The sequence below is a fragment of the Myzus persicae genome, unplaced genomic scaffold (genome assembly GCF_001856785.1).
Source record: "Myzus persicae strain clone G006 unplaced genomic scaffold, MPER_G0061.0, whole genome shotgun sequence".
Lineage (NCBI taxonomy): Eukaryota > Metazoa > Arthropoda > Insecta > Hemiptera > Aphididae > Myzus > Myzus persicae.
The window spans coordinates 1-27250 of NW_019104313.1; the positions used below are offsets into that span (position 1 = coordinate 1).

Here is a 27250-nt window from a genome sequence, read left to right on the forward strand (position 1 = left end):
AATAGTGGTAAAAATAGTAATAGTAGTAGTAGTAGTAGCAACTAGTAACTAGCAATTGTAGATGGTTGTGTTGTAGTACTCGGTGACGACTGACTAGTACGAATACCAAGTAATTGATTAATAGAAGGTATTAGCAACAGCAGCAACGACGATGGCACTAAGGTAGTTATAGTAGCAGCTGGATCAACGGCGATCGACGACGTTTTGACCAAGTCCCGTTCAAAGGAAAACGGATCGCGCACTTATCCGAGAAAAAAATTATTGACCGCTGGAGATTGACCGACGACGTTAATTGTTTAGGAACTATTATTACACCGACCGGATCGGCGCTATTATGTTATTCTATTGTAATTGTAAATAATGTTAACACGAACTAAAAAACATAAATAAAAACGTGCCGAGCGCGCGTGTGTATGGCGTGTGCGCGTACAAGTGGTACAACTACGTACGCGAGTGCGTTGCCGTTTGCCGATGACGATATCAGCGATGTCGACGTTTTTAGAGTTTATCGGCGTCGACTTGCCTGACAGTCACACCGCTCCCGAATTTATTATTTACAACTAAAAAATATAATATTTTATTATTATGGACCGCGTCTTCCTCAGGTTCCTTGCCTAAAACCTACTCGCCACTCGGTACTCGGTAGTCAGTACTTGTCTCAGTGCAATCGGGCTTCGACATTGGACAACCTCACGTGGTCACATGCTCTGTTATCACATGACGGCCGTGATAGAGACGCGATAGCGCGGCAGTCGTGGAAGAAGACGTCGCATCGTCGCAGACTCGCAGTCGTACTACGGAACTACCGGCATGCCAAGGTATAATTAGTAATTATAATTACCTTGCGGCATGCATAGTACCAGTGTACCACAATGTTGATAATCAAAATAAACATCAACATTTGAGTTATCATTTACTTTTACTAAAGTATAAAAATCATACCATTAATATTATATTAACTACAAAAATGAAAACATCGAAAAATGCAAACCTCTATGTATAGCACAGAATACAGATCCAAAATATTTTGACTTTTTATCGAGTCTATAAATTGCTATTATAAAAAATATATTGTCTAGAGAATATGTACCTATTATGTTTATCGTTTTTACTTTATGCTTGAAATAGGTAAAACAAGAAACCAAAATCGATATTGTTAAAAAGTAGTTTTGCAAAATGATGAATGTACTTATTAGAATATAATATATGCAAATTATGCATTTGTGTGTTTTATGAACAATTTTTTGGAGCAGTGAAAATGTTTCAAATAATTTCGATTTTAAATTGTCAATAGTAAAAAAGCGGGTGTGTGGGTAACGCCCTACTGTACAATAGGTGTATAGAGAGTCACTTTAATGGATGTGATGTGTTAAAATTTGAATTCAATGATATTAAATCTTTGTATTCGAAAAACGATTCTGAAAGAAAACGGTCTGTCAGCCTATAATATATAGGTACCTATTGGCTATTACTCAGTATATTTGATCGTATTAGGTATTGTGATTAAAGTAATTTATTTTACTATCAAACATCAATGCTAGTGTAATACCTAAGGATAAACCTATGATTAATAATTTTAAATTACAACAAAATTACTTAAATCGTTATTCTTCCTTTAATATCTAATTCATCCGACTTTGTTTTTGCATTTCTTGGTTACAATATAAACTAATTTGTTTTTAATCCTTATATACATTTTTATCTACAAATTAATTGTCATGTCTTCGTAATGTTGATGAATTTAGTCAATATTTGAACCCTATAAGTTAAATGCTAAAAAAAGTGATGCCTTTGTATCTTTATTTTTAAATTACTTTTTTATTTTATTACTTTTATTATAACAACTTACTAATACAATTTCAAGCTTTCGATTAAACCAAGAATTTTCAATGGAAATGTATATATAAAAAACAAAAAATAATTTTAAATTGGAAATATCTATAAATAGGTCGAAGAGTAAAAATAATTTTAAATTACACCATGTGTAAAATCTAATAAAAATGTAACTATGTCAAAAATTGATTTTCATAAAAATTTCGTTTTTCCTTAGTTTTCCCCTCTAATTCAAATGCTTTCAATTTAGAACTCTCAAAAACACCAACTAGATTCATTTTACCACCAGAATAAATACTAAAGTCAATAATTGAAGAGTCATTTTGACTACTTACCGTGTACCTGGAAACAAAAAAATATTCATCACTGTACAATCAATACATTCATTGATCTGCTCAGAATCTAAATAACGACATACACTTTTTCATAGAGTTCTCTTTTTTACTTTTAAACTACAAGGTACCAACTAGATCCAATTTGCTTCAAGAAACCACCCCCAAAGTTTAAATTCTAAAAACTTTTAAATTGTAATGCCACTGAGTGAAGACAAAAAAATTTGTTTTTGTTACCTTGATGTTATGGGGTCAATATATTATTCATTAATTCATAAATCCTTTAGTGAAAAACAATTTTACATTAAATATTCATTCAAGTGATATTTAAGATCAAATTAAAAATATTTTAGATCCAAATAGAAGGAATTTATTTATTAAATCAAGTATTATATAAAATTAAAAAAATAGAACATTTCATAAAATAGTATCAATGCACTGTGGTACATGATATACTAAAGAGAACATCACATAAGCATATGTTGTCTTCATTTTACACACATACGACATACCAAATTTTCATTCACTAGTTTCAATAGTGTGCTGTTAGTTTTGATATTAAAATAAATTGACCTATTATCAAACTTTTAGGTCAAAACATTATCTGGGTCCTCTTATTGGTTTTTTTACGATATTTTATTTTTAAGTGAGTTATAAGTATGTAAAGTATTAATATTTGTAAATGCTCATAACTAACTAAAAAAATTAAATATTGTAAAAAACCAACAAGAGAACACCAATAATGTTCTTACATAAAAGTTTAATGATAGGTCAATTCACTTTAATATCAAAACTAACGGCACACTATTAAAACTAGTGAATGGAAATTTGGTATTTTGTACAAGTGCAAGATGGATACAACACATGCGGGGACGACATCCTCTCAACAAGTATCCCAATGTACCATACAATCATACAAACAGATTACACATAAATAATAATCAATAATAAATAATCAATAATGATAAATAAAAATAGAATTGTATAAAAATAGTTAACTTGAGCTTAGGAATCAACCATATAAAAATATGTTAAATGCAATTAATGCAGTTAAAACTAAAACATTGCCTGTGATCCATGTCCCTGCAGATGATATACCTGAAACAAATAATTAATCATTTAACAATCAACATATACCAAAATTCAATTATTGAACACTATAAAATTTACTTGAAGCTAATTTTTTGTTGTACACAGGACATCCTTGGTATGGAATTTTTAATTTAACATTAGTAGGATAATAACCACTAATTTTCAGTGTTTGAGCAGGTAATTGTCCAATTGCTAATAGTTTACTAAAATCAGATTCCAATTCATTAGCAAGGGCACCTAATTAAAACAAATAAATTAATAACTTTGTTAAAATTTATATTTTTTTAATGTTATTATTGTTATCAAGAAAAGTTATGAATAACAGAACCTCTATCAAGTCTTGTCATTTCGATAATTAAACTATTACAATATACATGAATAACCTTTTACAAAATATACCTTTAAAATGGACCAAATATTGAATACAAGCGCCATTATGTAATATTTTTGTTTTTCTACTGTCTACAGTAATCATCCAATCAGGAACACCCATTGCATTCCTTACAGCTTCAAAAAAATGTGTTGTTTCATACTTAGTAGTTTTTCTTACATTCACATATTTAATGATGTCTTTATCATACTCAATGTTAGCACATCCTAATTTTTCATAACCATTTTTTGAAAATACGATAATTGATCTACCAATCGCTGAAATGTCTCCTTCTAAAATTGTATACTAATTTTAAAAACCTTTTACTCTAATACACATATAGTGTATACTATTACCTAAAGGTAAATTTGGATCAGAAAATACCATTGAATGTGAACCAACGTCAATATTACCCAAACGACCAGATATATCTCCAACGTAACACCGCAAAGGTTGATCAGGCCCACATTCATCTTCATACAGCCTCACCTATAATAGTTCATTATATTTAAATTAACACAATCAGTTAAAATGAAACTTTTTACATTCACAACAGTTTTAAAATTAATTGACAACATATACTCTACATTCAGTGGATCAGCAAGTTGTGTGTAGTATGGGTTCCAAATGTACCCAGCTGCAGTGCACCGAGTACCGTGGTCTTTAACAGTGGCATCAATACCAACTGGGTTAACATAAATTGCCCATTTATGATTTTTAGTCTACAGTTTAGTTAAATAAATTAAACAACAGTCAAATTTTAATGTATACAATTCAAAATTTACCATATTTTTATTATATAAACCTGGGTAATGCAAATTAATTTCAATTACAGTATCACTTTTACTTCCATCATTATAAACTAGTTGAGTCTAAAATGCACAAAAAAAAGATGTTCATAACTATATGATGAAATATCAATTAAATCAATTAAATACAGACCATTCGTATATAACCATAAAGAAAACCATTAGGGTTGTGAAATGAAGCCATCGCTCTGATTTCTCGAGCTTCTGAAGGTGCATATCCTCTTTCTATTGTAGAACACACCAATCTATTAACATTAAACACACGAGATAAGACATTTGTATACAATTAATGATATTATCAAATATAAACTTATTCAACTATTATATATTGTCCACCTTTTTTTAGAAGGCATCCCATGTATCATTACTGATCGACCTAAAAATACTAATTGGCCAAATAACTGAGCATGGGTATCATTTCCAATTGCAGACACAGTTCTAGCACCATGTATTGAGCCAAATCTCAAACTCCAATCTCCATATCGTATACCTCCAGTCTCTTTATTATTCCATGGATCCCAAATTTCATATAAATTTGAACTCTCACATGGTAAGTCTAAACCACCGTCAACTGAATTCTATTGAAGTATAAATATTAAATCACAAATTATAAAATGTATATTCAAGAAATTAATTTATCATAGACTTACTGAATAAACATAATAATCATAACCGCCTTGTACGCCTTGGAGGTTTATCTCAAAATCAACTGGGTCATACTCAGAAAGTTGGAATAATTCAATTTTACCAGAAACAGAATTTGTGTCAGTATCGCTGTACCAATCCTTTACTACAGCTTTTCGATGCCATACCTTTTCTATTCTGAAATTAGTATTTAACAATTGTAATTAAACTTATAATACATTATAATATACTAATTTATTTATTTAACCAATTCCTCAAATATTTTATTATACAGCCAACCACCTGTAATAAAATTGTTCTACTCAATAGTGTCCATTTACCTAACTAATAATAAATTAAGGTTTAAAATGAATATAAATATCGTGCAAAATATGTTAATTATAAAATACATCCACCATATTATTTTCAATTGTAAAATTACTTTGAACAAGCTAAACGATCCCCACGGGCTTCTGGACCATGATCACCATAAATCACCAGTGATTTACCAATAATTGAATTTATTCCAAACAATGACATATATTCATCCACAAACATATGTCTACTCACACCTATTGCGTTTAATTTATTACCGGCTATCGACAAACTATTCAAACGAGAAGATAAATCACCTACACTGCAGTATTTAAGGGACTTACTGCAGAAAGATGTCATATTGTTTTTCACAACCTATTTTTGAAAATAGTTACTAATTGCACAGAATTTTATTATCATATAAATTAATAATACCTTGTGAGGATCATATATAGGACCTGCACTTTTACATCGATCCATCCAATTATAAAAGTCTTTTCCAGGTGGTTGTACATTTATAGACCACCTATGTTCGTCTGAATCTTTAAGTGTTGTACCATCTGCATGAACTAAACTTTCAACTATTATTACAGTTTCGGTAGCTCCAATGTCAATAGGTTGTCGAAATACAATTCTACCAACTAGAGGATAGCGAAAAATTGCTTCTGATGTTAAGTAAGCTACTTTAGTTTGAGAATTTGGACCAGTAAATGGTAACAGTGTAGTGCAAGTCAAAATGTCCTTATTTCTGAAATAAAAAATATAACATTAATTCTATATAAAATACAATTTGATATATTATTTACATGTATAAAACTAATGATCTATGAATAACACTATTGCTTCCAAATAGAGGTAAATATGAATCCCAGCTAGAACTATCATAATTGTATTTTCCGCTTAAGTCACCAATAGCATATTTATCTTGAGTAAGCCTTTCAGCTTCAGCAGGAAATGATTTACCAGTTGGATTAAAAATGTTACCAACGCCCAAGCAATTATTATGTATATTTGATGATGTCTTATATGTTTTTGGAATTGATGGCATTTCATGTAACCTTAAAGTTATATCATTTTGAATTGAATCAGCTTTGCTATAAACATTAGTAACTTCAAATTTTGATTTTTGCCATAATGTCAATTCCAGTTTTATTTTTGTTTCATTGACAAATCCCCTATAAAAAATAATAGATAGTTATGCATTAATTATATGTATTATATGCTGATTTAATTATTTGAAATAAAAATAACTACTTGAGTGTAACGCTTTTTTTTAGATTTATTTGAGCACAATCTAAAATATTATCAGCACGTTCACTATCAAACAAAACCATGTATAAAGCTCTACTTTCGTATTCAATATCAAATGTTGCTAGATTAGTATCTCGTATTAATGATTTTTTCCCAATTTGAACTGGCCCAAGTCTAGCACCCAAATCACCTAAGCCATTAGATTCAGGATCATATAAAATCTGAAGAGCATCACAATTCAGTTTTGACTTATCTGAAAGATGTATAAGACACATTATTATTTTAATACAAATAACATCATATTATAATACAATCATGTATAAGTAACATACCTAAAATAGATTCAAGAACATCAGTTGAAAATATTTTCCAATTATTGGTAGTGAGCTCAGTTTTTAAACTTTTTCTATCTTCAATATTAGTAAATATGACAGCATCCATTAAGCTTCTTGATATACCAACCCAAACTATATAAATACTCCCAAAAAAACGAGTTTGAAACTTAGCTTCAGCCACTCGCAATTCTGAATCATCTTTTGCCTATAAAAAAATTATTTATTGTGTTTAAAAATATGGTACTGGTTTAGTTGATATCTGTCCAAGAAATATTCTCCCGCTACTCAGATTTAAATATTTAATTTAATCTCTTGTATTTTAAATGTTTAAATCATTCTATTATAGTTAATATATCTTTAAAAAATAATAATAATAAATACAAAAGTACTTTAATACTTTTATAGTTTAATCAATGATGAAATCCAACACAATAATTAAATTATTTATATGTATTTGTTAATCTAATGGTCCACAGCTAAATTATAATGTTTAAATAAATTATTAGAATATAATAAACTACCAATACAAATCAAATATTATTCAATTCAGCAGTAATTCTATGAACAAACAAAATAAAATAATAAGTATCTAATAAGCATGTACTTGTGCATTAAAAACTGTCGAAATATGCCTTAAAAAGTTCAGAAATATGCATTTATATGAATTACAAATATGTAGATTAAAAAAAAAAAAATCATTAGCAATTTTTAAAATAACAAGAAATATCCATTCATATTTTGAAAAATAGTATTTTTGATCACTTTATGTTGCGAAGATTCTCATAAATTGCATATATTAAAAAAGAATAACCTATTGCATTTTTAATTTCATCATAGTATTTCCATAAGAAAAAATACAAGTTAATATAAAAATTATAGATAATATGCCCCATAAAATTTTAAAACGCATAAATATGCCAAATATGCAAAAAAACCTAAATGCATGCATAACAAAACTTCACAAACTTAACCATAATACCTTGAAATGGATTTCTATGTTATTTAGCATCAAATCTTAGCTGATTGATATGCAAATGCATGAACTAACAAGCCCTGCTAATAACTTTTGATTAACAATGATTAATGAATATACAAACATTTATGGGATAATGAGTAAATAGTTATACTTGTATCTCCTTATTACTTATTATATTTATAAATAATATTTCATAATTTCGGTTATTATGTTTTTTTTTTTACAATATAGAATATAAATCTTTGGTTTTAGGAAAAAATTTAACATAATTTGACATTAAAAGTAGTTATAAATTTAATAACAAATAGTTAGAAGATCAAAAATACGAGAGAGATATAAATGGCAGGAGTCAACTAAATCAGCAGCAAAATTTTAATTTTGAAGACCATTGGAAGTTAAAAATAGCTGTTCGTTTGTAGAAAAATTATTAATAAATATTATATATATTGTTTTGCATTTCAACATCCATTCAATGTGAAATTATACAATGTTAATTTACCAACTATAAAATAAAATACACTAACAAAAACAAAAATAAATAAATATATACATATTTTAATCCCGGTACCTACTGTATATAGGCAAATATAATATTTATTATTAAGATTGAAATTAGTACCTACTTAGTACTTACTACATATCAGATACTAAATAAAGCAATTTATTAAATAATGCACATTTTACTATGTTTAATAATAACTAATATACATACCATAATTGTTGAGCAAATAGTATTTCCAGCATTATCTTTAAGCAATAAAGATCTATACCAAATTCCCAAAGGACCAGTAAGTTCTAATATAGATTTCGAAATCGAAAACTGAAGTCTTGTATGATTTTCTAATGATAATTCTCCAAATGTATCATCAAAATTTAATAATCTATAAATAAATGTATATAATTTTTAGTTTAATGTACATTTTACAAAAATTATTCAAAAGAAATTACTTATTTCCAAGATTTTTGTCACTACATCGATCAGCAAAAATAGTATAATCAACAGGAAATTCTTTTATTTGCCAAGACCATTGTAATGAGTTGCCAAAATTTTTTAAAGAAACAGAAATTAGAATAATATCATCAATCAAAGAATGTTGAGAAAACAATATTGAGCCATGAATTAGATCTTGGGAAAACCTTGAAATCAACTGTACACTGGTATTTATATTGTTAAATCCATCTATAAAAACATCGATTAATTTTCACATATGGATATATTAAATAGGATAAATTGGCACTTATGGTATAATTGTATTTTTTTAGTTTATACTGTACACCTAATAAAGCTAAAAATTAAAACTAAATTAAAACACTTACCATCATCCAGACTTTCACAGTACAAGTACGGGAGAATGACTAACACCAACAAACACTTTGGAAAAACCATTCCAATTGTTGGAAAAAATATAAATTCAACTCATTGAACCAGCATAAACTAGGAGTAAATGGTTTGATTATTAACTTCACATTCCTGTGCTTAAAATAGTATACAATAAAAAAAAAAACGGTACAATTGTTCAACTTTATATATTCTTGTAATAAATTGTCATTGTTCAATATTGGTCAATATTATAGCAACTGAGAACTGACTTACCTACTATTAAAGTAAAATTAACAGTACAGAGACTACTGTTACAGTAGCAGTGTAGTACGGTTATGACGCTGTAGTCTACAACTGTCTACAACTAGACACTAGTCTTTAATCTTTTTTTATGAACTAGTCTGTGTCCTGTGACAATTTCACATTTTGTTCACTGTTGTTTTTAGTCCTTACATGACACATGTACGTGATGATAATACTTATCAAACGATCGTACTATTATGAATTTTATATTTTTATCACTTGTTGAGTGTCAATACAGCACAACCACGGGATGGATAAAATAATAATTTGATTTAAAATAACGCCAACATAAGCAATTTTGCAATATTATAATAATTTTCATGTTAACAGATGGCGCTTTAGTTAAACACATAAACTCTCGACCCGTACTTCCAATACGCAGAAGTATGGAACTGCAGAAACTAGGAAAAAGGGAAAATCTGTATTCAGAACTCAGAAGTAAGTGAAGGAGGAAGCTTGTTTGTCGTTGAACATTGATCTGTACAACAAAAATAATATCGTACATTTGAAAATTGAAAAATTTTAATAAACTCCTTTTCCACTGTTATATAGAATTTAATTTTGGTAATTTTTTAATAAAAATTAATTATTATTTAAGATGTCTGTACCTAGTTTACAACGTACATTTTTTTTTTAGCCAAAACCGAATTTGAAATGGTAATAGAATGCAATAAAAAAGAACGAGAAAAACTTTTCAGCCAGTCTAATGGTGCATTATTACCGGGGTAAGTTTTTTTTTAGTTATTACTTACGGGTGTACGTATTGCTGTATATTATGGAAAGTCCTATATATTTATAATGTGAAAAAATCAATAAAAATGTCGGTTCCGCATAGGTGCCTTGTTATATGATACATTTGCTGACAATAATTATTATTTATTTATGTATTTAATTGGAGTTTTCTAAATTATAATTAATGTTATATTAAAAAAAAAAAAATTGTTTTTCACCCTAATTAGTTAATATTTAGTATGTATTTTTATATGATAAGACAATTATCTGAATTGACATTTATGAAACTACCTTCATAACGATCTAAAAATATTACACAAATTAAAATGTTAAGACATAAAAATGTATTATAAAAATTATTTTTTTTATGTTGGTAATTAACTTTTATTTTACTGCTATAGGTAATCTATAAGCCCATTACGTATTCAAATAATAGGTAATACGCCACACGCCCACACGACTTTTTAAAATTATTTAGTTGTTGTTTTAATTTAGTAGTTAAATTATATAATTATTTAGAACCAATTGCGTGATTTAAATAAATTATAATTTAGAATTTCTGACTTATAATTTCAGCTTAGGTAGGTACCTACCAAAATTGTTAATTTATTTTTAAACAAGATTATGAACTATGATATTCTTATAATGGGCATTATAATGCATAATATTATATACACTTTCTTTCAGAATATTCTCTTTAAATTATACGAATAACATTTTTACAGCATGTCTATTTAAAAAAAAAAAAAGTATTTTAGTGGAACTTTTTACGTAACAATTTTAATCTCTGATTATTATTAATATCAAACGTATTTCAGTCTTCAAAAACTAACTGCATGCCTACGTTAGATCACGGATAGCCATAATGTAAACAAAAACAGTTAACCATAGTCTATATCTATAGGTATTATCTATGGAATCTGGTCCAGAAAATACGATAGTTTCTCTTGCTTTAACAGTTTGAATCATAAAATATTCATCGAAAGCTTGTTTGTAAATATTAAAGACTATTTTGATTTTGTATATAATACATCAAAAATACTCTGGTAAGAAATGTCAAAACATTGGAACTTAATAATATTGAAAGTTAATGCTTTTCCTCGTATTATATTATAATATAATATTACATTGTACCTAACATTGTAAAAATACCTGGTGTATTGACACAATTGAATTAATAAATATAAAAAATAATATTACATACCTATTATTTATACCTAGCTGTAATCAGGAAAAAAACTTAATTTTTCGACTTTTATCATTTAGGTACTTCACGAGAAGCGAGTATGTGACCTATCCAACACGGCATGGTATATATTTAATATTTAAGAAAAATTTCCTCGATTTTGACTAAATTCTCAAGAACGTAATATATTCTACAATTTCCTCTCAATTATAGACATTCTTGTTTTAGTAATATCGCTTTCCATTTTATAAAATAAGCCTACAACTCAATATTGAAATCAATAATAACAACAAAATTATTGTGCCTCTTGTGGGTACTGGCAACTGGAGAAGAGTACACCATTTAACATAATAATACCGCAATAAAAAGTAAATAATATTTGAGAGTTTCAAAAAATTAAAATATTTCAATATAATAATTTCTCCATACTTTAATTGTTAAACTTATATTGGTAGTTATATAAACCTGAATAATAGAACTTATGAAAATCGATACTAAACGATTATATTATACTGTTTGTGTGCGTGTACTGCGTGTTCTAGAATAGCAGAGGTACTTAAAGCCTATTTTTTTTGTAGATAGGCATAATTGATAAATCATATATACTTTGGAGTTTAATATTTTATGCAAGCAAATTTATGTTTATTATAAAATATCTATATTTTACGATATTTAATACTCAAATTAATATAATTTATATAGGTAAAATATGATTGAAAAAAAATAAAAGAATTAGGTATCTAATAATATTATTATCATTTTGAATTTTGAATTTTTATTATACATAATTAGTTAATTTGTTTTTTTTTGATCCCCTGAATATATGTAACATATGAACCTGCATTTTAATTTCATGTTGTTTAGTGCTTAATGCTTACATGTATTATATAATATGACTATACCTACGAGTATATATGAACATTGCAGCCTACTCTAGCCTATAGTACCTACTCCATATTACATTATTAAATTTTTACATTTTAATCCGTTCAAATATACATAAATAATTACGTAGGTACCTAATATGATATGTTAAAAGCCACACACCGTATGCGTTCACGTATGTAAATATGTTTTAATTGTTAGTAATTTACTCATAATATATTTTCCAAAAATGTTCAAAACCGTTACGTAATGTACAAATTAAGAATGGAAAGTAATTACTACTTAAATAATTGCACAATAATTTGTTTTACCTACCGAATAGAAAATGATTCTTTAATCATACTTAAACTCGAATTGTATGTAGTTTTGTACTAATACCTATATATACTCTATGGGTATATTTAATTTTTGTATACAACAGTAATGAACAATTTTGAAATGAACAAAACAGCGTATAATTCTATAATATGACCCTGGCCTTGACAATCATAATACCATTTCCTATACTTATTAGGAGTTATAACTACATATTCAAAACTTCCATTTACGAAGTGGTTACTCCAAGGTGCATGGCTACGGTTGTATTCTTTTTATACTGGGATGCTATTAACAATAATGCACAATAATTCTCGAAACATAGGCTCGCCCCTTATATCATTTGACAATTTAACCATTACATTTCTTATTTGTAAATACAACCACATAATTAATTACCCCATAATCTCTGATAAAGTGATCAATCTTTTATCATGAAAGATGGACCATTATTATTATAGAACCTATAGTAATAGTTTAGCTATTCTTAAACTACTTGTTCAAAATTTCGATGTAGATGTATAACATTATCAAAACAGTTATCTCATTAAAAAATTAATAAAGAAAATATTATTTCTGTATATTTAATATTCCACTTATCAAAATATAAATAAAAATATTATTAAAGAATAAAAGGGAATTGAGGGGTGATCATGCTTGGCAAATCACTGTGTGTACTGTGTATATTATTACACACGCATTATGACACATATCTGCATTTTTGAATTTCTTGTTAAAACTTAATATAACAATAACACATGTGTATATGATTATTCATAGTAGTAGGTAGCTAGCATAATATTTCATGACATTTAAATTGAATAGCAATTAAATCAGTACAAAACATTTAGTATAAAACAAAGCCATATTATAACTTATAATCTATAATTAATCTTACTATACAACAATAAAGTACATACTAAAATATTTTATTTTGCACATTTGCACAGTCCAGTTATTTTAATTAGGTACTTATTTCCTTGTTTTAATGTTTTATGCATGAGATTTAAAGAACAAAATATTATAGGCACAAGTAAATTAAAAGAACATTTTTCTCTTTATTCTTTATAACAAATGATTTTCTTAGATCTCACTTTCCTAATTATGTCAGCAACTATAGCGAATGTAATTAGTAATGGTTCATAGAAGTTTTCTCACAAATCATATTTATTCGCTACGCGTGTGGCGTGTTGGCGTGTTATTGATTTATATTTTAACAATGTGGAAATTTCTAAAAAAAAATATAATAGTGTTCTTACTTATTTTTATCTATGCATTTCAATGTATACTATAAAATATATAAAATGATATAAAGTTTTATGTCTTCGTTAAACGAATTCTAAACTATTTATTATTTAACAAAAAAATGTGACAATTCTATTTAGCCTTGGTGGAAATCTCAGTCAAAAGTAAACCTTTCTACCATTCCGTGTCAACTGCTTATTATTGTTGTTTGGCCCTGGTACTGGTAGTGCCAGCTACTCTTACTTTCCGCCATTACACTTTAGTACATAATATACATATCCCTAAAAAAATACTAGTTTATGTAAAAGTACGCATTTCCTGTCTTTTAATCTGCTTATAAAAAAATATCAGGTACATGAACGTAAAGGTAACATCTTATTATTTTAAGTATATATTTCTGTCTAACATTTTTTGAAAGTATATTTTCTGCCATTGTTTATGGGTAAATCATTAATTGCGAATGAGTAATGACATATCATAAAATATTGAGTTCTTGAAATAAAACTATACCTACTTAATTATTAATGTTTTGATTAGGTTTAGTATAGAATAAAGATAGTTAGTAGGTTAGATAAGATTGAGGTTTAGGTACCCATATTATTTTAAGTTTATCGATTAATAGTATACAAATAACTTAGTTCTTTTCATTATTACTCAATAATTATAAAATCTTTATATATTAAAATGTGCAAATTAGATTTACTTATATTATTTATCTATGTAATTGGATTTTGTCAATAGTTAAAATATTATGCATATTACCTCTATCTATATCTAATTAATATTTATACATATAATCGCATATAATTTTTTGCAAAGAAACTCATAAGTATATATTACATGTGTGCAATAAATGTTCAAAATATACTATGTGAGTATGTGACTCACCAAGCATGATAACCCAAACTTTCTTCAATAATCCAGTTATTTAAAATTTGATTTTTGTAATTTTGAAATATACTTTTAGACCATATTTTAGAATTCTCGAGATTTTTTATATTTCTTAAGGAATGTCCTGTGGAGATACAAACTTCTGATTCTCAAAAGAGAACCACCTTTTTCAACTATAAATTATTCAGTGAATAATATTTATGAAAAATTCGACGAATCAAAATCAAAATTCGTACTAGTAGTTTTTGAATTATGGTGAAGGCCATATCATGGTAATGGGTTTATAAGACATGGGAGCTGTGGTGATTTGAAACTTCTAGTCATTAATATAAATCTATCAACATTAATAATTTGTGAAAATGGCCAAGTATATAAATACTAGTTCCAATATTACGCCTATTATATTTTTTTGTAAAACAATTTTTAAGAACTATTTTTTTTAGCACAAACATTTTAATAACTAAGAAACTATTTATTTGAATGTTGAAATTGGTGCATCAACATTTTCAAAAAAAATATCCACTTAATAGTTTACAGTAAAAAAAGATGGGGGGGGGGGGATTTCATTTGAAAAACAGAAGTTTGTATTGCCACAGATCTCTCCTTAAGCAGTACAAAAAAATTCATTGATTTGTTAAAATTATCTCTGGGTATATTTGGAAATTTAAAAAATAAGAATTTAAATGAATTCATTATTAAAAGAAAAAATGGGGGTGCGCATGCGTATAAATATTGTTTATTATTAAATATTACTTGTATCTTGTATGTATAAAAATACGTATCTTCTATACTAGCTCGTTAAATCTATATTTTAAACATGAACTTTCTGAATCAATAGGAATTGTTTCCCTTTTAATTCATTCAAACATAATAATTACAGTCCTTGTAGCAGGTAAAAATGTATATTATTCTATATTAAAGGTATACCTTAAAGGCAACACGGTGGATCGGTAAATCGATAAGCTTAGCATGATGTTGATAAATTATAATCAATATAGTTCCCCTTATAGGCATCTAACATATATTATTGAGTTTTAAGTTAATAACGTTTCACATACTTTTAAATATTAGATTACGTATTCTTTATTTGGTATTACGTTGAATATATTGTATATACTTAAACAACCACAATAATATATTTAAATATAAGAATATTTATATTATAAAATAATAGGGATTAAATAAAATCTAAATTATTTTGTAATTTGTAGGTACACTGGCCATTGTCCGACATTGAAATTTCGGTTTGGGAAACGATATGGAGCTAATACTTTAGACATTATTCAGGTTTGAATATACTGAAATTATTACCTATTTAATATTATGACATAGTTTATCAAACTAAAATTTTGATTTTTAATTAGAAATATATTGGTACATAATTCGAATTGATTTTATAAATTAAAGGAACTTCGTGAGAAAGGAGTGTTAAAACAATGTGATTTAAAAAATGTGTACCTGAGAGATAGTCCATTAGATGAATTACCTCCAAAACCAATTACAAGTGATTTAAAAATTAATATTGACAAAGAACAAGAAACGATCAATAATTATCAAAGATATATTTTAGGCTATACCGGTAAATTTATTTAGTGTTTATTCTCTGTAAAACGAATAAATTCACTAAGTTTTATTTATTTCTTATATATTATGTTAATTATAGGATATATACCTGGGATGCATTTTCGGTATGGCAAAACTTTTTGTAGACTTGCTCAAGAATGTGAAGACAACATGCTTGTCAAATTATCGTCAGAACAAAGTCGAAAAGCTATCGATAGACCTGTTCGTTTTTTGCCTCCAAAAATGGTTCCAGATAAAGCCAACATGCGTCTACAACATACTTTGAATAAATACAAAAGAAGCAAAGATTTTAAAGGTAAATATTATTTTACAAATGTATTATAATTAGGGTAAAAATATCAAAATATATATCATGGGATTTTTCGTAAATTTGTATTTTGTTGTTAGATTAATCTTAGGATTGAAAAACTTACGACTTATGAGTTATCATGAATAGTGATTTTTAAACCATATACTAATAAGTTCATATAAAGTTGGTATTATTAATTAATTTATGTTTTTATGAATTTTCTATTTATTAAAGCAACATACACTAGAATATAGGCCATGGGCACCACATACCATTTCCTATATTGTATACCAAATGATAAATATACATATTTTTATGTAAAATTGTGATGTCACTGGGAAGGGGTTCAGTGTGTGGTTGGCCACTGGCTGCAACCCTTAATTTTAAAATAGTCCCAATAATACGTAGCTGAAAAAATGCTCTATCATCTATACCTGGAATTAAAATAAAACTGTGTTTCGATATTATAAAATCAATTAAATAAACAAAAAGTGCGCTATATCAATTAATTGAGTAGCAGTTATTTTCAACGCTTGAAAATTGTTGACAGTCACATTTACGTACTGCATAGAAAGACTTAATTGAGTAAATGATTAAACGATAGCATGGTACTTAATGTAAAAGAATAAGTTAATAATATCAATTTAGAATACTTTGTAAATGTATTTTCTAAACTTAAAAATCATCGGTGTCCTCATGTTTGAAATATACTTTTTTCTAGAACAATAGTATATAAATTAAAAAATTAAACACTAACTGTAATATATAAGCTAATTAAGTCCTACCTCTCAGTTCGCTGCTTTAAAGTCCAAATCAACGAGACTACATCTGAAACAAAACCAAGTAATTCAGGAATACCTCAGGGTTCAAAAATGTCATCTTTACTTTTTAACTTATATATTTCGAACTTCTCTACATCTACAACGAACATTACTGAAGTAACACTACGTTGACGACAGTGCCATATACTCAAGCTCTAAAGACGTCGAACAATAACCCAAAATATTTAAGCTCACCTGAACAAAATTCAAAAATGAAATGGAAAATAATTTTAAACCCTCGAAAAAGTACAGTGGTACTCTTCACTAACCTTCACCCCAAAACACCTGGTAATTTAAAACTTTACGTTAATAGTATTCCTTGGTCACCTAACATCAAATACCTCGGTGTAATTTTGGACAGAAAACTAACATGGAGTCCGCATATCACTTCCAAAGTACAACAAGGCTACCATAGGCTAAAAGTACTATACCCATTGATCAACCGATAAACATCACTAAGCTGGAGATGTTCTCTTATGTTATATAAGCAAATCCTACGACTATTACCTTCTCTTATACGCAGTCCCTGTGTGGGGAAATTGTGCAAAAACCCACATACACAAAATACAAGAATTCTAATCCAAAATTCTGAGAACTATATCTAATGCTCCATGGTCTGTACGTAATGATGTACTTCACAAAGATTTCCAGCTACCCCCAATAACCGAGTACCTACATAAAAAAAATAGCAATCAACTTCTTCAATCACATAAATGCTGCATGCAGTGTGGAATTGTATGGACTAATGACGGGTTGCACGAAAAATGTATTAATTTAACGGTCCAATAAAATTTAATGGACCAATCATGGGCCACTAAATCATGTTTAAAGGACCATTAGCTCATTTAGCTCACTATTGATTCGTTAAATGTTTAATGATTGTTCATGTTACCTGGCATAACCTTCCGTACGTCGACTCAAGCGTGGACTCCCCATAAACTTTGGTTATAATAATAATTTTTTTCTTTTTTGTTATCTGATTTGTAAAAATGTTAAAACGTAGTGGATAGTATCTTTTATTACTAATATTTTAATACTAATTTTTATCTATTTTTCAAATGTTTAGAAAATTTAATTCTGTTAACAATAAGCTTTAGATGACATACGTCAGGGAAACTTTAAATTAATAATACAAAAAAAGAACAAAGGTAATAAAAACAAAATATAAATGACAATTTATTAATAAAAGTAAATATCATGTACATTTTTTTTTTGCATACAATTTTTCTTCTAGATTTAATTTTATAGATTACTTGCCTATTGGTTTCTAAGGGTAAAATTATCAATTATTTATTAACTTTTAGTTTTTAAATAACTTTTACTGTTTATGTGAATGCCGTCCATAATCTATTTAAAAATTAAAAGCAGAGTAATGTAGAAAGGTATATTGTGTATCTTTTTTTATTTGGCCTAGAGAAATCAAAATGGTCTACTTAAAACCTTTGCATAACAGAAAAAAATTGAAATAATGCCCCTGATATAATAGGTATAAGTATTTTTATGCATTATTAAGAATATTATATATATAGGTGTATCATATAAATTATTATAATTATATAGTATAATATACTGTTTTCATTTTATACTTATAAGTATTTAGTTCCACTATATTTGAATAATAGGTATAATGTAAATATATTCAAAATGAATAAAATATTATGCAAACATATTATTAAATAAAAAAAAAACGAAACTAAATTATATTTTATGTCTTGTTAGAAATGGTTTATTTTTCTTGGTTTTTTTTTATATTGAATTTGATGTAACTTATAATATTGTATGTTATGATTATGTATATAATTATTATGATTTTTTTTATTAGATCATAAAGTGTCTTCTGAATTGCCACCTATAGCTGGTTATACAGGTCATATTCCAAGACTCAAAGTATCTAATATTTCAGTGAGTCTACCTTTTCATCACTCAGCCAAACTTGGATTGTCGGTCTTGAAACAAGTGAGATTATACATAATAATTATCCCTTAATAAAGTGAAATTTATATTTATATTACAAGTCATTCGTTTAGTAAAAATATATAATAGGAAAAAATAAAATAATAAATAATTAATAACTTAATAATTAGTAACTAGAAAATGTTAATTTAATAAACTATAAACACACGAATATACTTCCATTGTATGGTTTTATTATCCACTGTTTGAATATTTACTTGTAGCATTCGGACTTAATTATAATAACAGTTTTTCACAATGTAAATATGTAATAATAGTACATTATCTAAAATCTAAAAAGATAATCTGAATAAAACTTTTATTTTTATTTTATTAAAGTTAGAAATAATCAATGATTCTCACTATCGAAAAATCTCACAATTTCAATTCGGTGGATCAATTTAATATATAGGTATTATGGTTTCAAGTGTTCCTATTAAATTTTAGTTTAAACTAATTTCTTTGTTAAAAATATAAATCAACTCTCTATATGGGGTTACTCGTTTTTGAAATACAACCATACAAACTTATACGTACTACACGTTATGATACGGTCTATGATTACAAAAGAAAAACAAAATCGTTACTGTAATTTTAGATTCTGAGCAGAGCGATGAATGTATTGATTTTACAATGATATGTGTTTTCATAGTTATTAATTAATTTTTTTTGTGTGTCTGTCGTCATGGATTCTTGCAGTAAAAGTGCTTCGATTTTCTTCAACAGCAACTTTTCTGGTAGGAAAGTGAATCTAGTTGGTGCATTTGGGGTTTCAAAATTTAAAATTCCCAATAGTTTTCAAAAGCATCAGGAAAAACAAAAAAATTAAGGAAAAACGGGAATTTTTACGCAAAACCAGTTTTCGAAAAAATATTTTAGTTTTTAGTGTAACTCTAACAAAAATGACCGTAGATACATGCAATTTTCACTGAATATTTGTGTAAGCATTTTCTATATACCATAACATTTTCAACACATTTTGATTGGTGCTTAACTATTTATGTTATATTTTATGAAATTTTCGAATATTGTTCGATTTTTTTTTAAATTAAAGTTGATAAAAAAATGTTGTAAAAAAAACTTAAATGTAATAAAAAGTTCCTTGTAAGTTTTTGTTAATGGAAATTTAAAAAAAAGTTGAGCGTAAATCCACAATATTTTTTTATGAGCGTTTAAACTTAGAATTTTGTCTATAAGAATAACGAAATTAGCAAATTATATTTAGTACAAGATTCCTTACAAGTTTGTCTATCTTAATCAAAAAAATTTCTTCTAGAAAGTCAAATTAAATTTTTATAAGCGTTTGAAGTTGACATTTTTAAGCATTGAATATTCACTCAATTTCTCTTGTAGCGATTTTCTTATTTTGTTGTTATTCAAAAACGAATTACTGTAGACACTTGAAATTTACACCAAATGTTTATTTCATCAATTCATATACTTGGTAAAATTTTAAAAATATTTTGACTCGTTTTAAGCTGTTCACGGTCAAAATTTCAATTTCAATTTTTTTCATTTTTTTTCTATAAATGTCAATACAATTGTATTGGTTGGGTCAAAAAGCATGAAAATTTAATACAAGACGCTCAATGAATTGTTACAATATCAGTTGATAAATATTAAAAATACATCTGCGAGATTTTTTTTTTAAAACATTTAAAGTTCAAATGTTGACAATATTTATCAAATTGAAAATGATTATGTATTTAAAAATGTATAACATTTTCAATTTTTATAGCTAAAGATTGTAAATATATTGTAAGCCAATTTAAATGAGAAATCACTGAAAATGATTTATTAAATATTTTTCAGGACAACGGAAATGCTGTCAAACAACACACTAGATAATTTGTAAAGACATTTTTTTTGTTATTATCATTCATCTACTAAGTAGATATTATATTGAAATTAATAGTTTTTCTTAAATTATATTTATGATATTATGTAAAACGTTAACACATTTGTTTTTGTTTATATTTATATATGCAACAAGTTACCTAAATAATTGATTTTTAAATGTTAATAATTTGATATCGATTCAGATAAATCGTTGTAAATGTTAAACTGAAAAATGAATGGTGTCAATTTATTTATTATAAATAAAATCTATTTAATAATTTGATTTTTTTATCAACTTTTTGTGAAGAGTAAAGAAATTATAGTAGCCCGGCCCCCAATACTTTCAATGGAATTCCACTAATGGTATTAGCATTGATTATACAAAGTAGAATAAATATATGTATAAATAGGTATAATCCATGGACAAAAGTGGTCTAATTATTAGTGAACTTAATATAAATTCTTAAGTTGGATCAAATTAATGGATTTTGATTCAATATTGACAGAATGATCCTCGCAATACATCATTCACTCCGATATTTTGTCTAAAATGTTTATTAATTTAACCATACTATATATCTTCATTCTGTCTAAGTAACTAGTATACCGATCATTTTTAAGTTGTATATTAAACCTACATAGCCATTTATTGTATCTTTCATAAAATTTGAAACATTGTGAAAATTCTTAAGATCAACAAACATAGATAATTCTTAACTTTAAGTTTGAAAATAATTCAATCAACTTCCCACACCTTAAGTTTTTTTTTACCCAAAAAATGGGCCAAAAAGACTATCCTCTTAAGTATTTTTTTAAAAACTGCTTCTAAACTATTGGAATTTGAAAGTATCATCACATTAGGATATATATATATTATTTTTCGATTTGTGTATGTTTTATTTATGATTTTTTTAGCATGTAGATATACTTTTTTGAGGTAGAATGTGAAGGCATGGATGATCAAAAAAATACTTGGTATATCTGCTATGTACTTTGTAAGTCTTTTAACACCTAGCGTCTTCAGAATAGATATGCTACTTGTTGTTGTACATGTTGATCAACTCAGCTTTTTTGAAAGGGGGTGATATGAATTTTGACTTTTCTCAAACCACGTTATACATGCATTCATTGCTTCTTCATACATAAATGACAAAAATAAGCCAAATATGGGACACCCTCATACTCCCCCTTGATCTATTATTAGCAGCAGTTCGATTTCATAAAACAGAACTTACCACTTACCTTCATTGGCGCCAATTGACAAGTATAGCAGCTATTAGTATAATCGTAAAATATTATTTTATTAAATTAAAATAATATGTAAGTATGTTATAAAAATTATGGATATAAGTAGATACTAGATAACACTGGTGAGGCAGAGCAACTGTAGCTGAGTTATGTGTATCGTCCCCTTCTCGTATTTTTCGTAGCACACCATGGGCTCCGTCGCGTCTATAACAGAACCAAATGGCCGACGGACAACATCGCCTTGTACAAGAAGCAGTTGGATCGCGTCCAGAACAGTTGGTATTTGAGGTGACGTCCAACGTTACTTTGGGATGTCAGGTAGTACCGGGACTTGAAGTCCATGTTCGGGTGGGTAAACAAGATAAGTCTTTCGAACGCCAACAGCTGATGCCAACACACCGACACCATACAATTTATTGCATAGGGTGCCACTTATGAAGTTACTGGACGAACGACCAGACGTTAGCGACCACCAAACGGTTGGTGTACGGGTGTCCTAACGAGTAAGAATAATATAAAAGTGACAGTTCATTCCGGTCGACATCGGCGTGCACACCAATAGCAGCCCCGGTTATGGTTCTGACTTTCTGAGACGTTACGGCTGTGCCGTCGTTAATGTTATTCATGTTAAAAATAATTTTATTTTTAATTTAGAAAAATCTTTCCTAAAGACAACAATGCCTGCCCTTGCAGGTTAATGGTTATATTTACTGTAGGTACCTAATATATTATTAGTATATATATATTTCCCAAATTTAATATTTTTAACATAAACATTCGTTAAATAATAAAATGGTAATTGATTCATAACTTATAATAGAGGTAGATATAATTAATGTATTATATATAAAAAGGCAAGTAGGTAGGAAAAAACATCATAAAGCTTCAATCATACAATAACACGTCCACGTGCATATTATTTCAATTAATATTAATGTTTATATTTAATATTTTTTATTTTAGTTTATTTTTATGCACCCGACGATGAGTTAGATGATAAAATAATAATAGTTCCATATTTTATTATCTTTTACGCCGCATCTTTATTGAATCAAGATGATATTACTTATATATTAATGTAAATATGATAATGATATTTCTTGCCTAATATGCTTCAGACATAATATAAGTACAATGACAAATAAAATACAATGTTAAGTATAGAGAGGATTTCCTTTTTATTTCGATATTAACTTTCATCACATTTTTCATTTGTGACCTACCAATTGTTACACAAGTTGGGCAAAATCAGGGATATTAAATAAATTAAAAACTGGTTATTGATTTAAAATAAATACAAATTATTCGTCGTCACCAGATCCCAAAACCATGGAGATGAGGTCTTCGGTGTCGATTAATCCTTTTTTGTCAATTTCCATGTTGTCAAAAGCATCTTTGACTTCTTGGGCGGAGAATTTGTCACCCCAGTTCAATAGACCATACCTCAGCCTAAAAATACAATAACCGATTAAAATTTTGAAATTTAGACATTTAAAATCTATTATGTATATATAAGTACTTACTTGTCGCTGTCAATTTTACCATTGTCATCGAATGACTTGATGGCAGCAATAACAGTCTCATCATCGTCGGTTTGACCTAATAAATACAACGAATTACGATATTAATTTATGTTATAATAAATAATAATATAATATCAAATCTTATTGAAAACATTAAAAGTTCACTGACCTCCTTCAGACATCCTAGCTGCAAACAAGGTCAAAAGTTGGGTGAAGTTAACTGGGCCAGAAGCTTCGCTTAACATAGCTTCGAGTTCAGGGTCTGTGACTAACTTGCCTACTTTGTCCCAAGTGGCTCTCAAGTCCTCTTTGCCCAAAATACCATCTTTATCCCAGTCCATCATCGAGAAACCCTGTTTAATGAATTATACAAATTATAAGATAGTAATTTATAGATCACAGATACTCTGAAGGCTAGGTGATTATATACATTTAACAGATTAGACTATATTATTACCTCTTTGAATTCGGCCACTTGTTGGGTTGTGAACATAGAGAACACATTACTGCCAGACCTGCGGACTTTTTTGGATGAACTTTTACGGCTGCTGTGTTTTGTGCTGGAATGAGAAGGAGGTGCTTCGGGTTCAGCGACTGGTGCTGGTGCTGGTGCTTCTTCCGCTGGTGCGGATTCTTTTGGTTCTTCCTTCTTTACCTTCTTCTTCTTTACCTTCTCTTTGTCAGCCTTAATAAATAATGTAAGTTTATAATATTTATGTGTTAAGTCTATCAAAGAAAATATTAATGAAATATTTGATTTAAAATCATCACATAATATTTACTGAATAATATTCCAAAAAATTCAACTGAAGAACTGTTTATTATTATTTGGTACAACTGTACAAGATATATTTAGATATCCACATAATTAATTATAAAAAAATAATTGCACGAATATTTATAAAAAGACAGAAGTATTAAAAAACATAACTATAACATCTTTTGGAAATTACTTATTACAATTTACAACTACTTTACTATAATTTAAACACACCTCCAATATGAAAGATGCTATACCTGAATTTGAATAAGTTAAATATTAAAACACGAAAGCATTAATATTGCATATCTTATTTTCTGGCAATATATTATTGAACAGCATATTTTATATTTTATAATTTTTGTTTTTATAGTCTCCTCTATTATTATTTCAGCCTACATGCAGATGAGTTCAATGAAATTCCTAACTTTAGAAATACCTACAACAAAATTTGAGAACTTGCCAATGTGATGTCATGTACGGTGCCATATTCTAAATTTAAATCTAGCTAAGTCCAGATAATGAACAAAACTTATTGCCAACTTTATACTTGATCTAACATGTTTAAAAATTCCAATTTAAAACAAAAATGTAATATGCTTGAATTAGTTACATAATATGACGTTTTTTTATTTAAGGACAACATTGTCAACATTTCAAATTTGGTATACATTAGTATAGAAATATTTCATAGTAATTATTATCATAATTAATACTCTAATTTAAATGATTTTTACAATTAGGTTAAACAGATTGGTTAGTTGATTGACAGAAATTTGCAAATATATTTTGTTTTACAATTATTACTTATATAGTAGGTACATAGTAACATTTGTTGATGTTTAGCATAATACAATAAATAAAAAAAATAGATATTTTTAGAAAACTATAAACATTAGACTAATGGTCTTAGACTATTTACGAACAAAATGTGTAATGTGTAAAATGTGAATTCGTGTAACACTAATGGCCAAGTTGTTGGATATAATTTAATCGATTAAGACCGATTAAAAAAATATATTAAACATTCGATTAGGTTTAAGTACCTACCTAATTTATGAATAACCAAATATTTCAATACATTTTTAAAACAAATATTCGTATTTATGCCTTTTTAAAGCATTTAATTTCTATGATTTATTTAAAAATAATTTAAAAAAATTAATTTTGTAAAAAGATTAATACAATTTAATAGAACTTCTTCGTTCTTAATTTCTTCTTATTATTTTTTACAATCGAATTGAACGAGCGTTTATTTAAAAAACGGGGTTTTTTTAATATGAAATTTAAAATAAAATACTTAATTATTTTATAGTATTATTGTTTAGTTGTACCCTTTATCTTAAAACGCACAAGATATAATTTAATAAAACTATAATAATAATTAATTATTATAATTACATAAAAATTAACGAAACCTCTAATGCTTATATAAATACCTATAATTATAGAATGTATTTAATATGGTATATTCTGTATTCAATATATTATACTTGACTTAATATTATCTATTATAATACAATATGTATACTATATAAAGATTATTCAAGTAAGTGAAGTCAGTCTACGCATCATAGTTTATTGTTTCAATTATTAAAACGTACCTATTAGTTATTTTAAACAATTGAGTTTAACTTATTTAAGAAGAAGTTTAAAATATTAGGTAATATAGAGACGTGTACTAACCATTTTGTTTGTTTTCTGTAGTCGTTATTAATGCCAAGAGAAGGTGAACACTACTGAGCTACTGGGCTCAAGCTGCTTGTGGTTCTCGGATCTTGGAGGTTTAAAAATACAATAAGTATCGGCTAGCGAAACACTAAACTTAGCCATACTCAGTCATATGGTGTCCGTGTTTTATTTAAACTCGCATTTGTTCCCCACTTATTTCTTTCTATTAATTACACATATTGCCCTATAACAATTTTTTTTTGGCAGCTCTATCATAATATACTCATATATACCTTTAGAAAACGAATAAACTTTCTCTAACACCCTCAACTTATAGGTTAATGTTTTCATTTGACCTATTACTCGAATAAATTCACCATCTATATAGGTACGTTTTATTACAAAAAGCCAATATAAGTACATCCAAAATGTTGTTTTGTTTATATAAGGATTTATGCAATAATTTTTAATAATTACTGGTTTTTAAATAATAAATTGAATACAAATTTTTGTCTGATAAGTATATAATTTCAATATTGTTTTGACTTATGAATCCGTATAGCGATGTCGGAACGCCTTTAACAGTGTTTTCCATATATTTTGAAGTGGAGTATTATAATTTATATTATTATTTATTACCTATATTTTTTGCAAATGCTATCTCACAAAATAAAATAAAGACACTTTTTTATACTATATTAATAAAAACTATATTATCTGCACCATCAGGTATATGCAGAACGTAGG

The 27250-nt window shown here is 27.2% G+C and overlaps 3 protein-coding genes across 5 annotated transcripts; 1 reads left to right on the top strand and 2 right to left on the bottom strand.

Moving 5' to 3' along the window:
- Positions 1-2512: 2512 nt before the first annotated feature.
- Positions 2513-9686, bottom strand: LOC111041093. Of its 3 annotated transcripts, none has more exons than XM_022325251.1 (18): positions 9532-9686; positions 9255-9372; positions 8886-9117; positions 8650-8818; positions 6959-7166; positions 6630-6879; positions 6182-6550; positions 5811-6123; positions 5503-5750; positions 5087-5258; positions 4773-5014; positions 4570-4681; positions 4413-4499; positions 4215-4349; positions 3984-4116; positions 3657-3920; positions 3336-3494; positions 2513-3263 (listed from the first exon to the last, which is right to left on the bottom strand). In XM_022325251.1, the coding sequence occupies exons 2-18, from the start codon at positions 9322-9324 to the stop codon at positions 3178-3180; spliced, it is 3249 nt and encodes a 1082-aa protein (XP_022180943.1). In that variant the 5' UTR covers positions 9325-9372; positions 9532-9686; the 3' UTR covers positions 2513-3177. The 3 variants fall into 3 exon arrangements, with proteins under 3 accessions (XP_022180943.1, XP_022180945.1, XP_022180944.1); XM_022325253.1 differs by having other exon boundaries at positions 9255-9408; XM_022325252.1 differs by having other exon boundaries at positions 9255-9413.
- A 240-nt stretch (positions 9687-9926) lies between these two features.
- Positions 9927-21313, top strand: LOC111041094 (protein FAM166B-like). The gene is made up of 7 exons (XM_022325254.1): positions 9927-10125; positions 10199-10286; positions 16027-16102; positions 16223-16394; positions 16479-16694; positions 19332-19465; positions 21275-21313. Exons 2-7 carry the CDS (start codon positions 10216-10218, stop codon positions 21308-21310), a joined length of 705 nt encoding a protein of 234 aa, XP_022180946.1. The 5' UTR covers positions 9927-10125; positions 10199-10215; the 3' UTR covers positions 21311-21313.
- A 2390-nt stretch (positions 21314-23703) lies between these two features.
- Positions 23704-26647, bottom strand: LOC111041099 (myosin regulatory light chain 2). Its single transcript, XM_022325259.1, has 5 exons — positions 26519-26647; positions 24530-24757; positions 24242-24425; positions 24073-24148; positions 23704-23998 (listed from the first exon to the last, which is right to left on the bottom strand). The coding sequence occupies exons 1-5, from the start codon at positions 26519-26521 to the stop codon at positions 23851-23853; spliced, it is 639 nt and encodes a 212-aa protein (XP_022180951.1). The 5' UTR covers positions 26522-26647; the 3' UTR covers positions 23704-23850.
- Between the last annotated feature and the right edge of the window lie 603 nt (positions 26648-27250).

What these genes read in the sequence shown, in the direction of transcription:
- LOC111041094 (XM_022325254.1), top strand. Translation starts at nt 10,216, where the DNA reads ATGGTAATAGAATGCAATAAAAAAGAACGAGAAAAACTTTTCAGCCAG. An exon ending in AATGGTGCATTATTACCGGG is followed by an intron (nt 10,287 to 16,026) that starts GTAAGTTTTTTT and finishes TGTAATTTGTAG; the next exon opens with GTACACTGGCCATTGTCCGA. An exon ending in GATTGTCGGTCTTGAAACAA is followed by an intron (nt 19,466 to 21,274) that starts GTGAGATTATAC and finishes AATATTTTTCAG; the next exon opens with GACAACGGAAATGCTGTCAA.
- LOC111041099 (XM_022325259.1), bottom strand. An exon ending in AAGTGGCCGAATTCAAAGAG is followed by an intron (nt 24,426 to 24,529) that starts GTAATAATATAG and finishes TTCATTAAACAG; the next exon opens with GGTTTCTCGATGATGGACTG. An exon ending in GGTAAAATTGACAGCGACAA is followed by an intron (nt 23,999 to 24,072) that starts GTAAGTACTTAT and finishes TTGTATTTTTAG; the next exon opens with GCTGAGGTATGGTCTATTGA.
- LOC111041093 (XM_022325251.1), bottom strand. Translation starts at nt 9,324, where the DNA reads ATGGTTTTTCCAAAGTGTTTGTTGGTGTTAGTCATTCTCCCGTACTTG. An exon ending in AGATCATTAGTTTTATACAT is followed by an intron (nt 6,124 to 6,181) that starts GTAAATAATATA and finishes TTTTTATTTCAG; the next exon opens with AAATAAGGACATTTTGACTT. An exon ending in ATGATTATTATGTTTATTCA is followed by an intron (nt 5,015 to 5,086) that starts GTAAGTCTATGA and finishes ATACTTCAATAG; the next exon opens with AATTCAGTTGACGGTGGTTT.